The sequence below is a fragment of the Candida jiufengensis genome, assembly GCF_024610255.1.
Source record: "Candida jiufengensis strain CBS 10846 chromosome Unknown scaffold5, whole genome shotgun sequence".
NCBI lineage: Eukaryota > Fungi > Ascomycota > Pichiomycetes > Serinales > Debaryomycetaceae > Lodderomyces > Lodderomyces jiufengensis.
This window is the reverse complement of record NW_026261558.1, coordinates 766526-790094: the sequence shown is the minus strand read 5'-3', so window position 1 is coordinate 790094 and position 23569 is coordinate 766526. Positions and strand designations below refer to the sequence as shown.

The following is a 23569-nucleotide window of genomic DNA, read 5'->3' as shown; positions in this document are numbered from 1 at the left end:
TTTTTCGATTTTAGATTAAATTTGTTTATAGATAAGTAAAGGCTCAAATACCATTTACTAGATAAGACTTATTGTCTAGTAAACTCATAGTTAATGAACCAGTATTTATTACTTGTGTAAAAATTTGATACGTATCATTAATAGAACTTGACGTGCGGCTCTTTTTTTTTTTTGAGACAATTGAATTTAAAATATATGCACAAGACTTAACTTACTTCAAAACATTTTACAAAAATTGAGAAGGAAGAATAAAACAAAGATCACCATGAGAGCTAAAGTAGATTTTGAAATTATAAATTATTATATATTTTAATTTCATTCAATTCATTCCATTTCTTCTATTAAAATCTAAACCATTCCCATTATCATTCTGATGAAATCCATTGCCAGCACTTAAAATTCTTGTACCTTTCATTTTACTTATGAGTAATTTTCCATCTTCAAATTTAAGTGCAGGAAATTGTCTAACTCTGAACAGGTTGTTCTGTAAGAAATCATCATATTGATTTGAATTTTTGAGTAAGTTTATACTTTGTCTTAATTCTGAAAATGTGGATTCTATTGCAACATTTCCTGAAGTGTCATCCTCGCTAGTTTCTAAATCATTTTGACTTAACTTTTGCATTGATTGTTCTAAATATTTTATATCTAAATCGAAATTTTCAATAAATATTGTGTTGTAAGTTCTAGCTTCTTTTAATAAATTTAAAAAATATTGTGAAACAAAATCATAAGTTCTGAATAATCCTAAAGTTCTTAATTGTGATGGTAAATTTTGAAAAATTGAAGTGAATAAATTTTCTAAAAACATTGCAAAATCTTTTATGGCGAAATTGGCTTCTCTTGTTTTTATAGTTGGTAAGTAATCATCATATTCTACTAATTCCAATAATTCTTTTATTTTATTATCTACCATATTATAAACCATATCTTCTGAAAATTTCTTTAGTTTTATAAATGATTCTACTGCTTTTAATGTGAAAGTATTGTTATGATCTATATTATGAATTCCCATACCTGTATTTCGTCTTAATTTCAAATTGATTAATGGACCTACTTCGTATAGACTTGATAAGTAATACTGTAAATTTACAAAACTTTGTGATATGACTTCTTGGTTATTTGAATTCTTTTGAATAAAATCTTCAATCTCCCATGCTATACCAAACCCCTTTTTATAACTCAAGAAATTTTCAATAACATCATAAACTATAATATTATTTATTTCATTAATTTCATAATTGTAATAGGCTCCAATGAATTTTATACATGAACTTATAATCTTTCTTAGGTACTTACAAAATGCAACATAATCTTCACTAAATGGGAAATTAACTGGGAACTTTTTGATATTCTTGGGAGCAAAAGGATCATCTTGTCTATAAAATATAACTTTCATTATAGCTTCATAAGTTCTTTGATCAACTGTTAAAGTTGTGTATTCTTTTTGCATTGATGCTAAATAATTCTTTCTCGTATCTTGCACCAACAAGGGAGCAAAATGATCTTTAAACATCATCATCATTATCTCATATAAATCAGTTACATCATATTCATTTGAATCCATAATTTGTAAAAAATCACCAATTAAATTTTTAAAATCACTTAAATCATCTAAATCATAAAAATCATTTTGTTTTAGGTTGTATACAAGAATTGGTTTTAATTTAGACACATATGAAATCCATAATTCATCAGATTGAGTATTTGAACGTAATTGAAATTTAGTTAATAAATTTAATTGTTTATCCATTACAAAAAATGCACTTATCTTTTTAAGGTAATCATCTAATTCTTCTTTAGTAAACGTTATGTTTTTAATGTTTGCTGATGCTGATGTTATGGGGTATATGATTCTAGTATATTTCTTCATAAATTCTTTGTTGTAAACTGATTTTAAAGTATCTAATTCATTTAATGTACGATAAACTAATATAGCATCATAAACACTATTTAATGGAATTTTTAAAGTTTCATCTTCAAAAATTTGATAATTTGAATCAGGATCTCTTAAACTTAGTTCAACTGGTGAATTCAATTTGTAAGGTAAATAAGTTAAATTTCCACTTTTTCTTTGACTCCAATTTTCTTGTAAATCATATAAATTTTCGTATAAAATATCTCCTACAGTTTGCAATTTTCTTTCTAGATTTAACGATAGCCATTTAGTTAAATTTTCAAATGCATCATCTTTTACCATTTTCGTCAAATGCGGTATAGAATTTATAATCTTTTTAGCAAAACTGAATTCATTAACTTTTTGAATATGAATATTAATCATTTCATCAATTAATTTTAAAGCCAGGAAATATTTCGTTTGTTTTATAAGATCTAGTATTCTATTCATTAATTCCAATACTTGAATACATTCATTCAACACGACTTGAGATTCATTTATTCTATTACATACATCTTTGTACTTGATGTAGTTTTTTTTTCTTGACATTAATTCGATAGATGATTTATTGAAAGTTTGATTAACTAAACCTAGGTGGTTCCTTAAATCTTCTGCATCCTTGTGAATATTTGATATGTGACTCATACAAAGATTAATTTCATCCATTGATTCCATTGATTGTAAATTTAATTCTTCATCTTTTGATTTAACAATATCATTTAATTTTAAAATTAGATCTGACAATCCATTTGATTTCACAGCATTTTTGATAATGGGAGCTAATGTATCTAAATAATCATCTGAATTTAAAGATGTTTGGAAAATTTCTTCATCTCTTAGTAGTAAATTCTCGAGTTGCATACTGTCTACTGTAGAATTTGGTTTGATTGATTTTGTGGTTGATTTAACACCATTTTGATGAACTTGTCCATTTGAATTATTATTTGACTCTATAGCGGTAGATGGCGCCATTTGAATATCTCAATTGGATTCAATAATTGAGTTGGTTGATATGGGTTATGTGTTAGTGATTATAATATTATGTTCTCGAATAAAATAAAATAAATTTACTTGTACCATTTTCAATTTTGATTATGATTTTGATTTTGCGTCAAATATCAATTATAATTTCAATTCTATTTAAATGTACAACATTCAATTAATAATATTGAAGGACTTTTATTTCATACAATAATTTTACAAAGGTGTAATGCTGATGGATTCAAATTTCATATTGATAGTTGGACCACCAAATAGCGGTAAATTAAGAATTAGTAAATTAATTCAAGGTATTAAAGATGACAAAATCTCAGAAACACGGGAGCACAATTCAACAGATTCACATAGTGGATTGATTCATAAGACTAAAATCACAACGAAATATTATACCCTGAATGTAGATATATTCATAGATGAAATTCCAAGCAAAAGAACTCCAATATTTTCAGAAGATGATAAAATCAACGCATTGAAGAAATGGTGTAATGAGTTTTTCAGTCCAGAAATGGAGAGTTTAGTAGAAAGTTTAGATGGTATAATATTCACAATAAATATAAAAGATGATAGTTTAGAATATGCAGATGAATTATTGAATGTAGTTCATAGAGTGAAAACGTTATCCAATGAAGATAATTTATTAGCTGTAGTTGCAACAACACCAAAAGGTTCAAATGGATGGGATAAACGTTATTTTGATGAAATTGAAGATATATTTATTGAACATGGATTCGAATTTATAGATTTTGATAAACAAGGTAAAAATGAATATAAAGAGAGTCAAGGTAAAGATAGAATTGTTGAATTGATAGAGTGTCATGAATGGCGATACATGGAATTAATTAAAAAAACAAATTCTGAAGAAACAGAAAATGAAGTCAAGGAAGAAAAATCGCTTGATGAATTATTAGTTAAGTTAAATGAAGCTAAGGAGCATGCTAAACATTTATCCCCTGCTGAGAAAGATAAATATGCAAATGAAGTAATCAAAGATATAGAAGCTTATATTTGAGACCTACATATATGACGAAAAATAGAACATGACTTACGACTTATTATGAATTTTTGAAAACTCAATCCTATAAATTGATCTATAATTTTGTAAAATCTAATTGATATTCAATATTAAAACCAGGATCAAAATAACATTCTTGACAATCTTCATCAACTACTCCATTTTCATGAATCAAAACAGCAAAATCCAAATATGGTATATTTTCATCAATAACAACCATTGGTGCATGCCATATTCCTGGTCCATAAGTTATAGATTGATTTCCTTTACATAAAAATGCTTTTATTTCATGAGGGTTTGGTAATTTTTCAGTTGTTGATTCATCGGTATTGGCAACTATTACCAAATATGATAACTTGTTTAGATCTTGACCCATTGGTATAAATGTTTGAGTAGTATATGGATGTCTTTCTAATACTTTTGATAAATAAATTGATTTTAATCCACCATGTTTTATAAGATGTTTAGGAGCTTTACATCTAAAAATATTCCAATTTGCAGTTTCCTTTTTACCAGATTTTGAATTATAATAATTATTTATTATTGGAGCTACTTTATGAACTTTTATTGCAGTACCATAATTTGCATTTGATTTATCATTCAATTTATTGATTTGATGATCAGCACTTATAACTCCACCATAATTTGAAAATGATTCTGGTGTTAATGGTTCTGCTTTTATGAATTGTTTTTTATCTAGTTGAAATGTTTTAAGCACCATTGATTGTGAAAAAAAGAGTAGATGTTGATGTAACAAATTGAAGTTTATATCATTTCTTTTATATACTTATTTAATATCTATATGATGTCAAAATATTAATAATAAAATGGATTAATCCGAATTTGTTAATAAATAATTTCAATATAAATTATTAGATCATGTGATCATGGAAATTATTCTCCGTAGATTTGTAAAGCACGTGATGTATACTGTATATAAAACATTACTAAGATCATTCCAATTTAAAATTCTAATTACACAATATTTTATTTGTATGTATAGAAATCTATATACTTAGCGAATAAACAAATTGAATAACAACCAACCATAAAGTAACTTAAATTGCCACTTAAATTTTATTTTTATTTAATATAATATAATACAACGCATAATCAAGTTCATAATAGCATCATCTGATTAATAGATTATCATTCTTTATTAATACTTAATAACTTTTTTGCATCATATAAAATCATATAAAATATATCAAATATGGGAGATTTTCCATTTCTTGAAGGTAAAAACCTAAAAGATAAATCTGACAAAAATGATAATAATAATAGTCTAACTGATGATGAAGATATTGAAACATTAATTGGTGAAACTTTATCACAAGCCAATATAAATCCATCACATTTAATGTATGTACCAGGAGAAAGTCATTTAACTAATGATGGGTCTACATTATTTGAAGGAGAAGAAGGTAGTTCTAGTCAAACTGAAGATATGAAAAGACAATTAGCAGCAAAGAATAGAAAACATGTTAATGCATCATTACAACAACTACATTATAATGAAAATAGAATATCATTAGATAGGTCAATAAATCAAACAATTGAATTAATTAATGAAATTATTAAAGAAAATAAGCAAAGACCTATATTTTACCCCACGGAAATTGAAGATGATCAAAAAATCTTGTTGAATAGTGCAAAAGCTCATTTAGCATTGGTTAGACAAAATAGTAGTATAAAACAATTAACAAAACAAAAAATTAAAGAAGAAGATGAAATTGTAAAAGAATTACCAGAATTTAAAATTTTAAAAATCAATATTAAAGGTGGACATAATGATGATAATTTAGTTGCAAATTTAGATAAAAAATCAATAGCAAGTTTATTGGAAAAAAAATTAAATAATCAAATTAAATACCTTTTAAATTTACAAGATAGAGTTGATGATACTTCTTCAAAAGTATTTGTTACTGGTGATTTGAATGCTGGTAAATCTACATTTTGTAATGCTTTATTAAGAAGAAAATTATTACCTGAAGATCAACAACCTTGTACTTCAGTATTTTGTGAAGTTATAGATGCAAGTTCTGGAAACAATGGTTTAGAAGAAGTTCATGCTATCCCAATTGAAAAAGAATATAAAATTCATGATGAATCAACATATGAAATACATTCATTAAAAAACTTGGAAAATCTTGTTTATGATTGTGATAGATATAAATTATTAAAAGTTTATGTATTAGATCATAGATCATTTCATGAAAGTCTTTTACATAATGGAGTAATTGATATAAAATTAATCGATGCCCCAGGATTAAATATGGATTCTTATCAAACTACTCAAGTATTTTCACGTCAAGAAGAAATTGATTTAGTTATATTTGTTGTAAGTGCTGAAAATCATTTTACTTTATCAGCAAAAGAATTTATTGCTGCTGCTGCTAATGAAAAAAGATATGTATTTATTGTTGTCAATAAATTTGATAATATCAAGGATAAAGAAAAATGTAAAAAGAGAATTTTAGATCAAATTAAAAATTTATCACCAGACACATATAAGAATGCAAAGGAGTTTATTCATTTCGTTAGTTCGAATGAAGTAGGTAAAGGCGGCGACGGAGATGGAGGCGATGATGGGGATGACAATGACAATAATAATAATAATGACAATGGCAATGACAATAATCATCCTGATTTTGATTTACTTGAAGCATCATTAAGGAAATTTATATTGGAGAAAAGATCAATATCAAAATTATTACCAGCAAAAAGTTATTTATTAAATTTTTTACAAGATCTACAAACACTCTCAAATATAAATGAAAAGATATACGACAATGAAAAAAAGGACAAATTACAAGAATTAAATAATCAAGTTGCACCAAAAGTTAATGAAATCGTTTACAAATCTCATAGAATTTCAGACACAATTAATGCTTTGATTGAAAGTACATGTACCGGGGTGTATAATGACACTAACAAAGAAATTAATGAAGTTATGAATAATTTAGGTGATAAACCAGTTGTACAATATGAAGGATTACAATATTTGTTTGAATACGCAAAAGAATCACAATTAGCAATGATGGATGTTGTATGTGATGCAGTTTTAAAATGTGAAGAAATGGCTAAATCAATAACGGTTTCTAAAGTTGAAGAAATTATAAAATTTGGTAAAAATACTTTAAATGAAGAATTTTTAGATGATAAAAAATTCAATTCGGAATTAATGTTCACAAGAGTAAAAGATGATATTGGTAAAAACATTGAAGATTCATTAGAAATTTCAGATTTTTTCGATCCTTCAATTGAATTATTTTTGGTTTTTGTTGGATTACCTGAAAAATATGTAAATTCTACAAAAAATCAAATAAATTTTTTCAACCCAATTTCGGTTATTACAAACATTCCATCAAATGCATTAGCTTTGAAAAATCAATTACCTACTCAATTAACATTACATACAATTTATTCATCTGGTAAAATCTTAACTACTGGTGCATTAATTAATAGATTATATCATTTCAGTCATTACGTAACTCCAACAATGATCAAACGAGTTGCAATCCCCATATTGATTGGATTGTCAGGATTTACAATCTACTACTTAATAACAGATATTCCTAATGCATTACCTCGAAATCAAGCCAAAAAAATTAAAAAACAAATTCAAGATATAAATTATATTCACAACAATTCTACTAGATTATCAAGTGAATGTAGACAAGTATTAAATTATCCAGCAAGACAAGTTATGAATAATTTTCAAACTAGTATAGATAAAAAATTAATTCAGAAAGAAAAATTAGAGTCTTATATAAAAGATGCTGAATTAAGTTCTGGATTTTTTAAACAATTAAGAAATAAGATAAATTTTCAACAAAAAGTTCTTAAGGAAATTGATTTGGAAAGTGTTAATTACGTTGACTAGGTCTACGTCATTGTATATAGTGTCAGTAGTTTTTTTTTCTAATTATGTATATATGTTTTTCATCCAATTTTTATAGATATAAAAATAATTTTATATTAACGGTATACATTTCAAGTACTTTTTTGAGCAAATGTGCACGACCTATAAATATTATTTGTAATTAAGAAAAAACAAAATAAATTGACCACTTTTTATAACTTATCTTATACAATTTAAAAAGGCATTGCAAATTTGTCAATCAATCATCATCATTATCATCAATTTATACCCAATTATTGCATATATCAAGTCATTATCAAAAGATACAATCAGACCATCAAAAAATTGCCAATCGACCAAAAAATTACTCAAAATTAATAGCCACATCAATTTCCACATACACACAATCCTAAAAACATGTCAAATATAGAAGCAAGTAAACTATATGAAACAATAGTAGAAGATGTTATACAAGATTCAAGACAAGATTTTGAAAATATGGGTATTGATGAACTGACATTATTAGAATTAAGAAAAATATGGTGTGAAAAATTAACTCAATCTAAAGTTTGTAAATTTTCTTGGGATTTTAATAATGATGATGAAGAACCTGAACAATTACAATCAGAACAACAACAACAACAACAACAACAACAACAACAACAACAACAACAACAACAACAACAACAACAACAACAACAACAACAACAACAACAACAACAACAACAACAACAACAACAACAACAACAACAACAACAACAACAACAACAACAACAACAACAACTAGAACCTAAAGAAGAACCTATCACAAATATTGAATCAACTACCATAAAGCAAGAAAGTAATAATGAAGAACCAAGTGTGAAATTAGAAGAAACAAGTTTAAATTTAAATGATAAATCAGAATTTGATCCATTGAGCTATAATAATAATCTTGGACTAGAATTACCACCAATATCATCATCTAACGGTAACACTCACAACAACAATCACAATTCTACAATACCAACAACAACAACAACAACTGAAGAATTAGCATTACCTAAAATAAATCAAAATGATGGAACTTTTGAAATGTCAATACATGTAAATAATCCTCAAAAATTTTTATCAAATTTACAAAAATCCGAACCAAAACAAAAAAAACTACATAAAAAATTATATCAAATAGATGGAACATTAGATGATTCAGATTCTCAAAATGATATAGATGAAGAAGAAGAAGAAGAAGAAGATCGTGATATTTTTAATGATTCAGATGATATAAATTCAGATTTAGATGATGATTTAGAAAGTGATAAATCTGAAGATGATGATGGGGATCAAGAAGGTCAAATTATGTTATGTTTATATGATAAAGTTCAAAGAATTAAAAATAAATGGAAATCAAATCTAAAAGAAGGTATAGCTAATATTGATGGGAAAGATTATGTATTTCATAAAGCTACTGGGGAATGTGAGTGGTAGATTAATTTTGTAATGACGTATAGAATTGAAAAAGAAGTTGATATGGAAATAAAGTACGATTTTTTAATTATAGTATCTCTGACTATGATTTTGAATAAGAATAATTATGTTGAAAGAGATTATCAAGATTATAGACTTGAATATTACATATTTATTAAAAAGAAAATTAAAAAAATCATAACTCATAATTAAAAAGTAGGTATATGTAAATCCAAAACCTCTCTATTTGAATCCAGTACAGGGTTTGAACCATTCTCAAAAATATATTCAAAATCAATTAAAATTAAACTCAACACTTCTAAACTTAAATTCAAAGTCGGGACAAATACAATACATATATTTTTTAAATTCATTTTATTAATTGAGTTTTCAGCCATTATACTCTTCAAAAACTTGAAAATGCAATACGATAAATCATAATTTATTTGTGATGTTTGAGAACTATTAAGTATCTCTTTAAAATGAGTTGATGTTTTAGATTTTGAATTGTTAGATAATATAGCTTGATTTAATTGATTATATACATCAACTCCTAAAATTGGATTTGGTAATTCTCTTAAATAAGTTTTAAATAATCCAGAAACAGTATGCATATCAGGTTTTAATGAACTAGAAAATAAATCTAAATCATATGAAGTATTAAAATTTTCCTTGAGTTGTCGTATAGTTGATGCTGATCCACTTAATCTAAATATACCTTCTTCAAAAATTGCACCTGTTTTATTTAAATAATCTAAACATCGGAAACAAATTGATGGAATCCGTTTACCCATATATTCATGATTTGATAAATTATATGCTAATTCAAGTTCTTTTCCAAATATTGATTTTGTGATGTCGTTACCTAAATCTAAGTCATTTAAATATTGTTGCATTGAGTTTGAAGTATCTGGTTGAGTTGTTGGTGGTATTGATGAATTATATCCATTGTTATAGTTTGGTGCGGGTAAATTATTTAGTGATTGGTTGTTGTAATTGTACAGGTTGTTGTATTGGTTGTTATTATCAAAAATTTGTGATTTCGAAGGGTTTTGTTGTTGTTGTTGATACAGTGCTGAAGATTGTGGTGGTCCACCAGGCAAAGATTCGTCAGCATTCGAATTTGTTCTACCTCTAAATGAAAAATAACTTCTTTTTTTCAATTTTTTAGATTGTTCTTCATTTGAAGTTGATGTCTTCGTAGATACTTGATCGCCATAAGCATTTGGATTAAAGCTAGTATTATTGTTATTGTTCGTGCTATAATTATCATAAGAAAACTTTTTATCATATTCAACAGGAGTTGGAATTTCATCAACTTCAATTCTTGATTTTTGAGGAGATGATTCAGCAGATGGTGAAGGTTCCGTAAACTCAATTAATGCAGTTACCCAATCATCTCTTTCTTCATCGGTTTCTGCACAAAAAAAATGTTTACTTGGTGTTGTATGTAATTTTGATTTTGTTGATTCCATTATTAAGAAAGCATGTCTATAACCTTTATCATCTGCAACTGAATCTGATGCTTGTCTACCAATTTGCGCATTTGTTAATTGGATTGATTCTTGTAATTGACCACCTGGATGATGATATATTTCAAGGTAGTTACTTTCTATTTGACACCATCTTATTTTCCAACTATTTCCTAACCCTTTGTAACGACGTACCAAAAATCCTTCTTTCCTCGATCCACTTTTAAAATCATCTAAGGGATTCAAAAAATCTAATGATAAAAATAAACAAATTTTGTATAATACCATATGAGGAATATGCGGCATTAAAAACACTGAATTGAAATAATTTTGTAATATTGATCTTCTTGTTTCTATTTTACTTGGTGTAGTAGATAAAAAGCTTTGTTTATCAGGTAATGAACCCAACCCGAAAAATTCAACAATTGGTCTAATTTCTGAATCAAATGTTAATATTTGAGAGAGGTTCTTTCGTATTCTCCACATTTCCTTGTTAGATTCTCTATCATTAATAGTTAATGTAATTTTTGGATCTTCAGATTTTTTGGATGATGATGAATTATGTTGAATGTTTGATGAGTTGACATGTATTGTACTGACGACTTTTATAAATATCGTTTGAAATTCATCAGGTTTTATAAATAACAATGATTCATCCATATCTGTCTTTGGGGTGTGTAATACATTGAAACTAGAACCACTTGGAGTATGGGGACTTGTGTTGTTGATGTTATTAGTTGACGATGTTGGTGTTTGATAAGATGGTCTTGAGAAACTTTGTTGCAGATGATTGTTGAATTGTTTGCTCAGTTGTTGTGGAGTTAGATTTGGTTGGTTACTCAAGTCATAAGGTGGTGCTAGACGTTGATTAGGTGGTGGTTGATCATAATATGGTTGTTGTGAATTTGAATTTTGATAATTTTGGTGTGTGTTTGGATATGGTTGTTGTGGATATTGATTTGACACCAGTTGATAATTTTGATTATTAGGTTGTTGGAAAGTTGCGATATTTTGGTAATTGTACATTGGAGAATTAAAATTATTATAATTATCAGTAGTTAAATTTGGTGAAGCAAAATTATCAAATTTAGTATTATCATTAAAACCATCAGGTGTAACTGCATATTCTTTATTATTTGAGTAATTACTAAAAGTTGGAATTTCTTGACTTGTTGGAGTAGTATATGATGAAACATTAGATTTTGAATCATTTTTCTCACTAAATGCTAATTTTAATGATGTTGGTGGTGCTAAATCAAGTGTAGGTGATGGTTGTGAAGTATTTGAAAGTTTTTTGGATAATGATTGTAATTGAGTAACTTGTGGTGGTTCATTAGTAGGTGGTTTGATTCTTGATGACATATAAGTTGATGCAGCATTTGAAGTTGATCTTGTAATTTTATTATCATGAGAATATATCCTTGTATTTTGAGCTTTTGGTAAAACATTATTATTAGAGTTTGATATAGTTGTATTTGATAAAGTTGAAGATAATAAATCAGTATGAGATTTAATAGCATCAGATATTTGACTTAATTGACTTTCAATAGTATCATCAATTTTTGAAGACGAATCTATTGAATTTATTGAATTTAAAGTATATCCAGATTTATTAATAGATGTATCCGCAATCGATGTATTATTAGCTTGATCCTCTTCATCTTTCATTTTGTCAGCTTCTTCATTCACTGTAGAATTATCAATTGAATGTTTGTCTGAATTCATAGAATTTTGTAATTTTCGATCACCATATCTTGAAGATAAATTACTTGTATTTGATATAGATGTAGGTAAATTTGAAAAAGAAGTTGATTTCGAAGAAACTGACTTTATAGATGAATTATCTATTGAATCTTTTTCCATATCCTTGTTGAAATTACTGTTGATATTATTTATAGTTGGCTGATTTAATCTTCTTCCTGATCTCATTGGAACGTCTTGTGGTGAGTTTGTAACTGTATTATCACTTGCAGTAGTGGTAGGTTTTGAACTTAAAATATTTGAAGATGATGAATTGGATGAAAATGATTGTATAGATGAAGAATTTTTCAAGTGCTGTTGTAATTGTTGATTTTGTTTTTGTTGTTGTTCCTTTTGTTCCTTTTGTAATTCTTGCAATTGTTGACTTGGTGTTGGTATTTTTAATTCATCCACAAGACTATTATTTGAAATATTTGGTTTTGGTGTAGTTATATTAGTTATTAAATTAGATGTAGAAGAATTATTTAAATCTTGGTCTTCTTCTTCTTCTTCTTCATCATCTCCAAATAATGACATTGATAAACCTAAAGGTGTTTTAGTTGGTGACGATGGTAAAATCGGCGGTAATGGAGGACTATAATTACTTGAGTACGAAGATAAATTTGTTGATAATAATTCATCCTTTTTGGATATATCATTAGATAATTTTAAATTACCCTTATTATTGGTTGTATCAATTCTATTAGTTGTATTAGTATTATTCTTATTGTTATTGTTATTATTACTATTATTAGCTGAAGATGATGATGATGTAGGTGATAAATGTGATTTTAATAAAATTTTAATTTGAGATTGTAAATTTAAAATTAAATCATTTTGTTGATTAATGAGTTTTCTTAACTCTTTATTTTCATTTATTAATTCATCCATTTTTATTTAAATATGATACTATTTTTTCGAATATATTCAATTTTATCTTAGCATTATCTTATTCTGTATTGAAATGGAATGATTAATTAATTGATTAATTATATTCGATTATATAATGAATTAAAAAAATATTTGGTTGTAAAAATAAAAAATAATAAATAAATTGGAGTGGTTAAATTTTGTGTATATAAAAAATAAATTGTATTGTATTCAAAATATTCTATATTAAAATAAATTAGTTAATTTTAAAATTCAAATACACACATACAATTCTTCAATTAAATAGAAATTTTTTGTATTAACAAGACCTTAAGTGAGTCAATAAAGTTATAATATTCATTATAGGGAAACTTTACTTTTACTTCTACATCAATTCATAATTTTTCAAATTGTAATTATATCCAGAACTGTATAATTTTTCAATTGAGATTCTGATACTATTTATATTGATCTGAAGACTTTTTGTGTTTTATAATAGATTTAAAAATTACATAAAAACTTACCTAATATTGTATAGTTAAATTACATAATTATTAAGTAATAATAATAGCAGAGCTTACGTAATACATTCAAATATATAATAAAATATTATTATCTAAATAAGGAAACAAAAATATCATAACTATATTGTACTACAAATTAGATTAGAACACTAGAATAGCCGTTTCAACTTAATATGAATTAAAAGAAACTAACCAAAATGATATAAGATATGTCAAATATTAAACCACTATATTTTTATTACATTTTAAACTCTGAAAGATTTCTTATAATGTGAACCAATTACTAAATTTTTAAATATGCAAATTTTTGTGTATATTATAACTGTCCATTTCTGTGATTTATATACTGTAATATACTATGTACACAAATTCATATCTATAATAATCAGTTCTTTATTAAACTTTTTTATAATAAGATCTTGTATGTCTTGTAATTTTATCATTAGAATTATTATTAATATTTTCATTTTCTTTCTTTATTGGACTTTCAATAATTCCAATTCCACCAACACTATCCATAATTTCTTTAACCATTTTGTTAATAGGTTTATTTGAATCTTGTTTTGTTAAATTTTCTTTACTATTATTATTATTATCATTATTTAAAACTTTATTTAAATTTAATTTATCTTTAGTTTGATCTCTATAAATATAATTTTTTGGTAATATAGCATTTGGCATCATTGATCTACCTAATTTAATAACTTCATTTGCCCATATTGTTATATCTGATTTAGGATTTTTATAAGGTATCCAATTTTTTTTACAACCTTTTATTAATTCTTTAACAACTTGTTCTGAACCCCATGAATGATTCCATAATATATTATCATCATTATTTAATCCTATAAGATGTGAGAAAATACCTGTTGATAATGCAGCATCTGAATAACCACCTTCTAAAAATGATATAACTTTTCCCATTGTATGAATTTTAGCTAATTTAACTACATCTTTTGTAAAAGTTGAATAAAATGATGTTGGTACATTTATTCCATGTCTTTGCATTTGAGGATTTTCATATTCTGATGCATCAAATCCTGCACTTATTATTATAAGGGGTTTATAAGGTGGTGGTGGGGTTGGTTTTTCAATAATTGAATTTTTGGAATTACTACTACTTGGTGATTGTCTTTTATTATATTGATTTAATTGATGTAAATATTCTTCAAATTCTTCTTCATATTGTTTTTTGGAATTATTTAAAAATTGATTTGCTCTATTTAATATAGCAACATATTTAGTTTGATAATGTTTATAAAATTCTTCTTCATTATTCCAATTTTGTAAATGAATATTCCAAATATTTAAATCATGATCCATTATACAAGTTGATGCATTTTTAATATTTTCTTTTGTTGCATAACCTAATTCTGTTGGATAAGATTTTATATCATGTAATGAAAAATATCCAACTTTTGGATAAGTTGCGAATCTTTTACCATAATCATCTCTTGGATTTAAATTTGGGTCAATTATTTCATCTTCTTCTTGTTGACCATAATCACCAGTGAATCCACCTCTTTCCCAACATATATCTTGTGTTCCATCACCATGATGTAAATCAATATCTAATATAGCACAATGAGTAACTCCATAAGTTTCAAATGCATATTCAATTCCAATTTGTACATTATTTAATAAACAAAATCCACTTGGTAAACATGCATGACTATGATGACCAGGAGGTCGTATTACTACAAATGCTAGATCATGATTTTTTGTTGGAGTTGTCCCATTAATTTGTGCAGCTGATGATGAATTATTAGAAGGTGGTTTATATAAACAATCAACTGCTGTTTCTATAGTTCCTATAACTCCTTCTATTGCATTTATGGTTTTTGGAGTTAAATATATATCACCAGTATTCCAATCTTCAGGTACTTCTATTTCATCATTATTTAATTTATCATAACTTTCTAAACATAATTCAAATAATTTTTTTGGCCAATTTTTACCATGAATTTTACGAACATGTGATGAAAATATTGAACTTTTCTTTGTTGAATTAATTAATTTATAATAAAAAGGATACATTGTTATAGCAGATGCAATACCAATACAACTAGCTAATAATCGTTGTGGTCTTTCAAATATAGTTGATAAATAAGATTTAGTTACCCATTTACGACCAAAAGCATGTTCAGAACTATATGGACTTAATATTACTAGTGTCTTTTGTGAATCATTGACAAAACGAGGACTTTCTTTATTTATATGAGGATTTGATGCAATAAAATCACTAAATGAATTATTATATTTGACTAGTTTTTCATCTATTAATATATTTGGTTTTAAAATTTCTTCAAATTTTGAATCTATACTTTGATGTTCTTCAAATCCTGGTGATCCTATTTTTTTAAAAGTTGTTCTTGTAGGTAATAAACTATACCTTCTTTTAGTTTTAAATTTGGGGATTTGTTCTGATTGTAATTCATTTTCTTCTAATTCATTTATATCTATTATACTAGTTTGATCAGTTGATATTCTTGTATAATTAAGTATTGAATTATTTGGTAATACTGTATGATCTATAGATATATCATTATCTTCATATTCTGTGTTAGTTGGTTTTATTGTTAAAGTTGTTTCAAATGCTTCTATTAATGAATCTTCACTATCATTTTTATGATTTGTAAAATTGTCCCGTCGAGGCATGAAATTGAATTTGAGTTAATGATGTAGATGTTAATGAAGATAATAGTGCGGTAGGATTTCAGGACTCAATTGTTGGTTGAATAAATCTACTAATCTTTTGAATATGTAAGTGTGGGGCAAGTTAATCCAGATCAATATTAACTGAATATTTCAAGAATTAAAGAGTCAAAATTATAATAAGTATTTGAAATGATTCAATAAGAAAATAAGAAAATAATATTAAGTGTAACAAAATTTACGAGAATTCTATACATAATATTAATTAATAAATAAATAATAATTTATTATTATCTCATATTTCAAGAATAATACAAAAATGAACTATTGATCTAAATTTCTGTCAAATTAGATCAAATCAACCTGACCTGTACTGAAGATTTTATGTCCAATTGTTGCTATTGTTTGAAAGGGTTAAGCTTAAATCATAAATTTATCATAATGTAACAAATAGAAAAAAGAACAAAGTGTTTTACGAGTTTTATTATACGCGTTAATTTGTGTTGCCTAAAATTTGATTTAAATTTAAATCATACAAATCAAAACTAAATGTATAATAATGGGAAGTAAATATTATAAATATAAAAGATATCAAAAAAAAGATGAATCAATTGATTATAATTATACTCGAATTTTAATTGCAATTGGTTTATTAATTTGGATATTAAATTTATTTGGTTTTAAATCATTTATTCAAGGAGTTATTAACTTTGTTTTAAATTTATTTATAATTGTAATTAAGTATTTATACAATTTGGCAACCAAAAATGACTTAGAACCTGCAATTGATAATAAATCAATTAATTGTCCATTAACAGAAGAATTGATTACTACAACAATATCTAAAAAAGTAACTAATTCATCAATAAATATTACTTGGTCAGAATATTATTATATTGAACTGATTGAATTAAATGATCAAATTCCATATTGGATTAGAATTTTATTTAAACAATTTTTTGGAATTAGAAAAATTTATACTGGATTCCATAATTTTATTACTTATTGGTCATTTCCAATTTTTATTATTGTCATTTTCATATTATGTAGATTTGTTTATTTTGGTATCACTAGCTTAAGTAACGAAACGAAAGAAACCAATAGTACAGTAGTTAAAGATAATGAAACGATAGAAACCAAAAGTACAGAAGACAATGAAACGAACGATGCCAATAGTACAGCAATGAAAGAGAATGAGACAGAAAGAACTAATAGTACAGAATTCAAAGAAGATGGTCTCAATTTGGCAACAGTATTAAATGAAGACAATGATATTGATATATCAAAATCTTCAAATAAAGTAACCGATTTAACCAGCCAAAGTGACGACAATTTGGATAGTCCATTAACTGATGATGAATATTTAAGTTTGAAAGAATATTATTCTAATTATAAAGTTCTGGCACGATTAAAAAAGGATAGATATGCCTCGTCATATCCTATAATTCGGCTATTTTGTTTTGATATTTACAGAGATTTTAAATTAATGGCACAATACGAAGATTCAATTCAAGATCAAATTGATGAAAAATTTGAATTGATTTAAAAATCAATGTTGGAAATCATTCATAAAAGTGTAAAAGCAGAGTTTTTTTGCTGTCAAGAAATAAATTTTATGGCGAAGTAACGAGGGTAAAATGATGATGATAAATTTTCACGAAGAAATATATAATTAATGTTGGAGTTGGTACTGGTTATTCAATTCTTTATACGACATATTCTATGATCTAAATATAGTGACAAATTTTATGAATATATGCTAATTAAATATCAAATCTGTAATCAAATCTGTAAAGTAGTATTTATTTTTCAAATCATCTTCTTTTTAAATCTTCAACCACTCAACAATTTAGTCAATGATATCATTATAGAATCTTCAATTTTACAACCTAATGGGATATTTAATTTATAGTCAAATAATTGCAGAACTTGATCAATACCTTGAAAAATTGTAAGTTTAGATTCGTCATTATTGAAACTTTCTTGTATAGTATTATAATTACCTAAAATCATTAGTATTTTTTCATCTTTTCCAAAATTTGAATCCTCATCCACTGATGTTAAATCTTTCAACACTGTAGACTTATCAACTTTATTAAAATAATCATCACAATTAACAAATACAGCTTTAGAATAACCTGATTCAATTGGTGAATTTGTAAATATTTTATTAAATTGATTTGAATTTATTATTCTTACATAATATCCAAAAGATGATTTATGACCAGTTATACCATATGCTTTTTCGGGATTTATAATATTTTTATTCTTTAAATCAACTGTTACTCTAGAATATATTGGAATTTCTCTATCTATTTCTAGTTTCAATGGTTCTGATTCTCCAATATTTACATATTTACTAACTTTAATTTTATGTGAAGATTTGACTTTATCACCTTTTTTATTTTTAATTTTAGGAGTTTCTCGAGGTATAATTATACCTTCTTTGAAATTTTTATATACTTCGTTATTAGACATGAATGGTAAGTTGGTAATTTTAGGTAATTTATATGCATATTTGAATTTTGGTAATATATTTTTAAATTGTGGGTTTGAATTTGGTGAAAACATTGTTTTGACTAAGTATGGTGGTGTTATAAAAAATTGTAATAAACTTGCTAGTAGTATTCCATCATCATTTTCATTATTATTGTTTTGATCTTTGTTATTTTGTTTTGGTACAGCATCTAATTCCTCATTAAATACAACTTTATTTCCAATTTTAATTTCTTCTTTAATTTCTCCATTTTCTTGTTTTTTGGTTTCAGGTACTTTGATCACTATAAATTCCAGTACGTTATAAATCAAACAAGCTTTAGCAATTTGATATACTATAAAAGTCTTTTGTTCTAAATTATATGCATTCTTATTTGATATTACAGTTGACGGTATACATATTGAAATCGATGCTTGAGTTTGTTGTTTCGTTGGTTTCTTTGTATGTTTTGATGCATCTATTTGAGGCTTGTCATCTGCTTTTCTTTTAGCCATTATTTGTAGTGTTGGATGGGATTGATGTAACTTTCACTTTGCAGCTAATAACTAAATTTTATTTTTCATACTATGAGAAGATCATCAATACTTTTTTCGCTAATACATTTTACGCACCAAATGTGTTTTCAGGATTTTTTGTTTAGATGCTACCACTTCATTCTGAAACAAGTCGATTAATTGAGTTTTTAAAATGCTTTACAAGATTTTTCCGACTAGTGAACCTGTCACCAAAGTTACTGCTTAAGTGATTTTTCCAATGAACTTTTTACTAATGTAACTTTTGAAGAATTTGTGAAGAATCGCGTCTTCGGAATAATATAAAATTAAACATCCTAAGTCTTTATTAATTGGCTCCAAAATTTAAGTAAATATTAATGAGATGTAGGCTATATAAAAAAAGTAATTTTAAACTTTTGCTTATGCGTATCTGCAACTACTCCTTGATTTACCCAAGTGATGAAAATAACAAGAGAGAGGCGAGCTAGATTTATCAGATATATTGGTTTGGATTTATCACTCAATTATAATATTTATCTTTCCAAATCAAAAAAGGTAATTAAAAAGTAGTGATATTAAACCAATGCATTGCTAAAGTTTAAATTTGTTTATAATATTTACTTACTGTAGTAACTGATGGTCATCAACGAAAATCTTGATGTTTTGCAGATTCGAAGAAAGTTAAAAAAAAAATTTGTAGTAAATTTACGGATATATAAGAAATATTATTAAGAAAAATTGTAATACAAAGAAACTTAAAACGAACTAATCTAACTATTATTATTGTTCAGCTAAACTGGACGTTTCAAATAAATCTGTAAAAAAAAAATTTAGTATGCATAAATTACTCGATTTGGCTGCAAAAGGACTTTTTGTTCATACAAAAAAAAGAAAATATTTTTTGCAACAATTAAATCTCCACACAATAAAAAAATAATTTGATTTCTTTTTTGACTACAGTCAAGTTTCATATGAAATCGCTTATAAACATAAAACAGCTCCTTTCAAGTCATGTTAAAAATTTAATATAAATATAACTTTGAATTTCCAACTAAAATTTATTTTCAATTTATAATCAATAACAACTATCACATAAACTTTACTACAATAGTAACAAATATCAACTACACTTTCATTTATTAATTAAAATGAGATTATCAATTACTGTTTTAACTGCTATTGCCGCTTCTTTAGTTGCTTCTGCTCCAATTACTCCAATTTCAAACTCAACTGTTTCTGCTCCAACAGATGAAACCTTATCTACTGGTGAACAACAATTACCTCAATTTCAAGTTGGTGATTCAATTATTGATGAAAATGGTGACTTATGGGTTTTAGAAAATGATTATCAAGATAATGAAAAAAGAGATGCTGAAGCTGAAGCTAAAAACTTATTCAAAAATCCTGCTAAACAATGGGCTAAATATTATGCTAATTCTGGTAAATCAAAACCTCATTGGACAACTTATGGACCTTTTGAACCTCAAAAAAGAGACGCTAATGCAGATGCTAAAAACTTATTTAAAAATCCTGCTAAACAATGGGCTAAATATTATGCTGATTCTGGTAAATCAAAACCTCATTGGACTACTTATGGACCTTTTGAACCTCAAAAAAGAGATGCTAATGCTGAAGCTGAAGCTAAAAACTTATTCAAAAATCCTGCTAAACAATGGGCTAAATATTATGCTGATTCTGGTAAATCAAAACCTCATTGGACAACTTATGGACCTTTTGAACCTCAAAAAAGAGACGCTAATGCAGATGCTAAAAACTTATTCAAAAATCCTGCTAAACAATGGGCTAAATATTATGCTGATTCTGGTAAATCAAAACCTCATTGGACTACTTATGGACCTTTTGAACCTCAAAAAAGAGACGCTAATGCAGATGCCAAAGCTAAAACCAAAGATTCTGCTGCTCAAGAAGATCCAAATGCGGAAGTTGAATTTGGCAATTATTTGGCTGCTTTATGGCTTTCTCAAGCTGGGCTTATTTAAATTTTCTGGCAATTTTTGGCATTTTGACTTTTTTCTTTAAAAGGTTTGGCATTTTTTGGACATTTTTTCATTATTCAGTTATGGGGTTTTTAGCTGGTTTCACATATTTTATCTGCATCTTTTTCATTTATTCCATTTTATCATTTTTTATCAATTTTAAATTTTAGCATCTTTTTTAGCATAGTTTCATTTTTATTTAAAGCATTACTTGGTGATTTCAAAAAATTTATTTATAGTATTTTCAATATATATTTTTATCGTTGTTTCAAAAATCGATATTTGTAAAAATCCAATTTCTTTAATCTTTTCTTCGATTCAAACTTTATTCAAACTTTAGAAAAATAAATGCGTCTACTTTTATATAATTCTCTCTACAAAACTTTTATAACATCATTATTTTATTTATTTTTTATCAACCTATGTACTTTACAAATTTATTTATATTTTTTTGATCACAAATTTTGGGGGGATTCCAATCACGAAAATTACGAATGTCTATTTAATTTTAAAAGTTTAAGCTTCTTCAACTACTTCTGAATCTTCTTCAACTTCTTCTTCTTCTTCATCATCATCTTTTAAACCTTCAGCTTCTAATTTTGCAATTTTAGCTTTTGCTCTTTCAATATTTACTTTAGTTTGTTCTTCTTGTTTTTCTTCTAATGCTGATAAAGTTTCTTTCAAGGTGGTGATTGTTTGTGGAACATCATCTTCTTTTAATGGGAATGGGATAGTTAAATCACTTAAAGCAACAACAATATCTGGGGCAACTGAGAAATTTTTTGATTTTGAAGTTGGAGGAGTTGTAGTTGATGATGATTTTTTATTGAATTTACCACCTTTCTTTTTTGATCCACTAAAGAAATCTTCTTGTTCCTTTTTAACAACTACGTATTCTTCTGGAAATTCAACTGTTCTTGCGGCTCTAGTAGTTGATGGGACTTTACCATTTGTTGATGAAGTAGTTTTAGCAGCTGGTTTAACATAAGAAGGATCAAAGTAAGATAATAAATTGTGAATTGAATTAATTTCTTGAGTAAAAGCTGGGACAGAAGCTTCAGATAATTCCTTTTCAGCAATTGCTTTCAATTTTGCTTGTTTTTCTTCTTGAATTTTTGACTTATATTCTTCATCTCTTTTAGTTTTTTCTTCAGCCATTAATTTTTTAAAGTTGGCAAATTTTGCATCAAATTCAGATTTTAATTTTCTAATTTCATCATATTTTGAATCTTTTTGTTTTTTAATTTCTGATCTTTGATCATATAATTTATTTCTTTTGGTGATGATAACTTTATTTGATTCATTAATTTCATCTAATTTCTTTTGGATAGTATCAAATTGAGTATTTAATTCTTTATTTTGAGTTCCACTAATTTTCTTTTTTAAATCTGAAATTTTTTGTTTATCTGAATCAATTGATAATTGAATTTTTTCAATTGAACCAAAATCTTTTTTTAATTTTCTTAATGAACTCATTTCTTTAACATATCTTCTTTCATCAGCTAATTTTAAATTTCCTGCATCAATTAATTGATCTAAATTTGAAATTCTTTGATCAATTTCTCCAACTGATTTAAAATTATTTTTTGAAGTTTGTTGTTGAATTTCAGCAATTTTTTTCTTCATTGAATTATCAATTGTTTTAATTTGTTCATTAATAGCATTTCTTTCATTTTTTGATGATGACTGTTTGGAAATTAATGCTTTTAATTGATTTGTTAATTCATTTCTTTCATCCATTATTTTTTGATCAATTTGATGTTTTGAAATTTGATCATTTAATTCATTATTTTGTAAATCTAATTTTTTAATATCATTTTTTAATGATTCTAATTCTTGTTTTAAAACCTTATCATCAGGACGTTTAATAAATTTTCTTTGAGTTGAATTATTGTTGGTAGTTGATTTAGAAGCAGTTGAAGAATCAGCGGACATTTTTGTTTAGTGGTTAACCAAATGGAACAGACAGGAAGTAATAATATTTAAATGAATTGAAAAAAAGTAAATAGTATTAATTAGTTGTATCTCTATTAATTCTATTATGATGTATATCTTGAATAATCTAATATCAAAATATCAAAAAAAAAAAAAAAAAATAGGT

At 25.8% G+C, this 23569-nt stretch overlaps 11 protein-coding genes across 11 annotated transcripts; 5 read left to right on the top strand and 6 right to left on the bottom strand. All coding sequences in view use genetic code 12, as the record gives it.

Moving 5' to 3' along the window:
- Positions 1-319: 319 nt before the first annotated feature.
- On the bottom strand, positions 320-2869 carry SEC15 (Rab GTPase-binding exocyst subunit; the record flags this gene model as incomplete). The annotated part of the gene is made up of 1 exon (XM_051762168.1): positions 320-2869. The coding sequence occupies one exon, from the start codon at positions 2867-2869 to the stop codon at positions 320-322; it is 2550 nt and encodes an 849-aa protein (XP_051621301.1).
- A 238-nt stretch (positions 2870-3107) lies between these two features.
- Positions 3108-3905, top strand: KGF54_001762 (uncharacterized protein; the record flags this gene model as incomplete). Its single annotated transcript, XM_051762167.1, has 1 exon — positions 3108-3905. One exon carries the CDS (start codon positions 3108-3110, stop codon positions 3903-3905), a length of 798 nt encoding a protein of 265 aa, XP_051621300.1.
- A 79-nt stretch (positions 3906-3984) lies between these two features.
- KGF54_001761 (ureidoglycolate hydrolase) lies at positions 3985-4629 on the bottom strand (the record flags this gene model as incomplete). The annotated part of the gene is made up of 1 exon (XM_051762166.1): positions 3985-4629. The coding sequence occupies one exon, from the start codon at positions 4627-4629 to the stop codon at positions 3985-3987; it is 645 nt and encodes a 214-aa protein (XP_051621299.1).
- Positions 4630-5121: 492 nt separating this feature from the next.
- On the top strand, positions 5122-7794 carry FZO1 (mitofusin; the record flags this gene model as incomplete). The annotated part of the gene is made up of 1 exon (XM_051762165.1): positions 5122-7794. The coding sequence occupies one exon, from the start codon at positions 5122-5124 to the stop codon at positions 7792-7794; it is 2673 nt and encodes an 890-aa protein (XP_051621298.1).
- Positions 7795-8190: 396 nt separating this feature from the next.
- Positions 8191-9240, top strand: KGF54_001759 (transcription initiation factor IIA large subunit; the record flags this gene model as incomplete). The annotated part of the gene is made up of 1 exon (XM_051762163.1): positions 8191-9240. One exon carries the CDS (start codon positions 8191-8193, stop codon positions 9238-9240), a length of 1050 nt encoding a protein of 349 aa, XP_051621297.1.
- A 188-nt stretch (positions 9241-9428) lies between these two features.
- On the bottom strand, positions 9429-13322 carry BEM3 (Bem3p; the record flags this gene model as incomplete). Its single annotated transcript, XM_051762162.1, has 1 exon — positions 9429-13322. The coding sequence occupies one exon, from the start codon at positions 13320-13322 to the stop codon at positions 9429-9431; it is 3894 nt and encodes a 1297-aa protein (XP_051621296.1).
- An 899-nt stretch (positions 13323-14221) lies between these two features.
- HOS3 (histone deacetylase) lies at positions 14222-16483 on the bottom strand (the record flags this gene model as incomplete). Its single annotated transcript, XM_051762161.1, has 1 exon — positions 14222-16483. One exon carries the CDS (start codon positions 16481-16483, stop codon positions 14222-14224), a length of 2262 nt encoding a protein of 753 aa, XP_051621295.1.
- Positions 16484-17039: 556 nt separating this feature from the next.
- On the top strand, positions 17040-18026 carry KGF54_001756 (uncharacterized protein; the record flags this gene model as incomplete). Its single annotated transcript, XM_051762160.1, has 1 exon — positions 17040-18026. One exon carries the CDS (start codon positions 17040-17042, stop codon positions 18024-18026), a length of 987 nt encoding a protein of 328 aa, XP_051621294.1.
- Positions 18027-18313: 287 nt separating this feature from the next.
- Positions 18314-19471, bottom strand: KGF54_001755 (putative methyltransferase; the record flags this gene model as incomplete). Its single annotated transcript, XM_051762159.1, has 1 exon — positions 18314-19471. One exon carries the CDS (start codon positions 19469-19471, stop codon positions 18314-18316), a length of 1158 nt encoding a protein of 385 aa, XP_051621293.1.
- Positions 19472-20619: 1148 nt separating this feature from the next.
- Positions 20620-21471, top strand: KGF54_001754 (uncharacterized protein; the record flags this gene model as incomplete). The annotated part of the gene is made up of 1 exon (XM_051762158.1): positions 20620-21471. The coding sequence occupies one exon, from the start codon at positions 20620-20622 to the stop codon at positions 21469-21471; it is 852 nt and encodes a 283-aa protein (XP_051621292.1).
- Positions 21472-21984: 513 nt separating this feature from the next.
- Positions 21985-23403, bottom strand: BFR1 (Bfr1p; the record flags this gene model as incomplete). The annotated part of the gene is made up of 1 exon (XM_051762157.1): positions 21985-23403. One exon carries the CDS (start codon positions 23401-23403, stop codon positions 21985-21987), a length of 1419 nt encoding a protein of 472 aa, XP_051621291.1.
- Between the last annotated feature and the right edge of the window lie 166 nt (positions 23404-23569).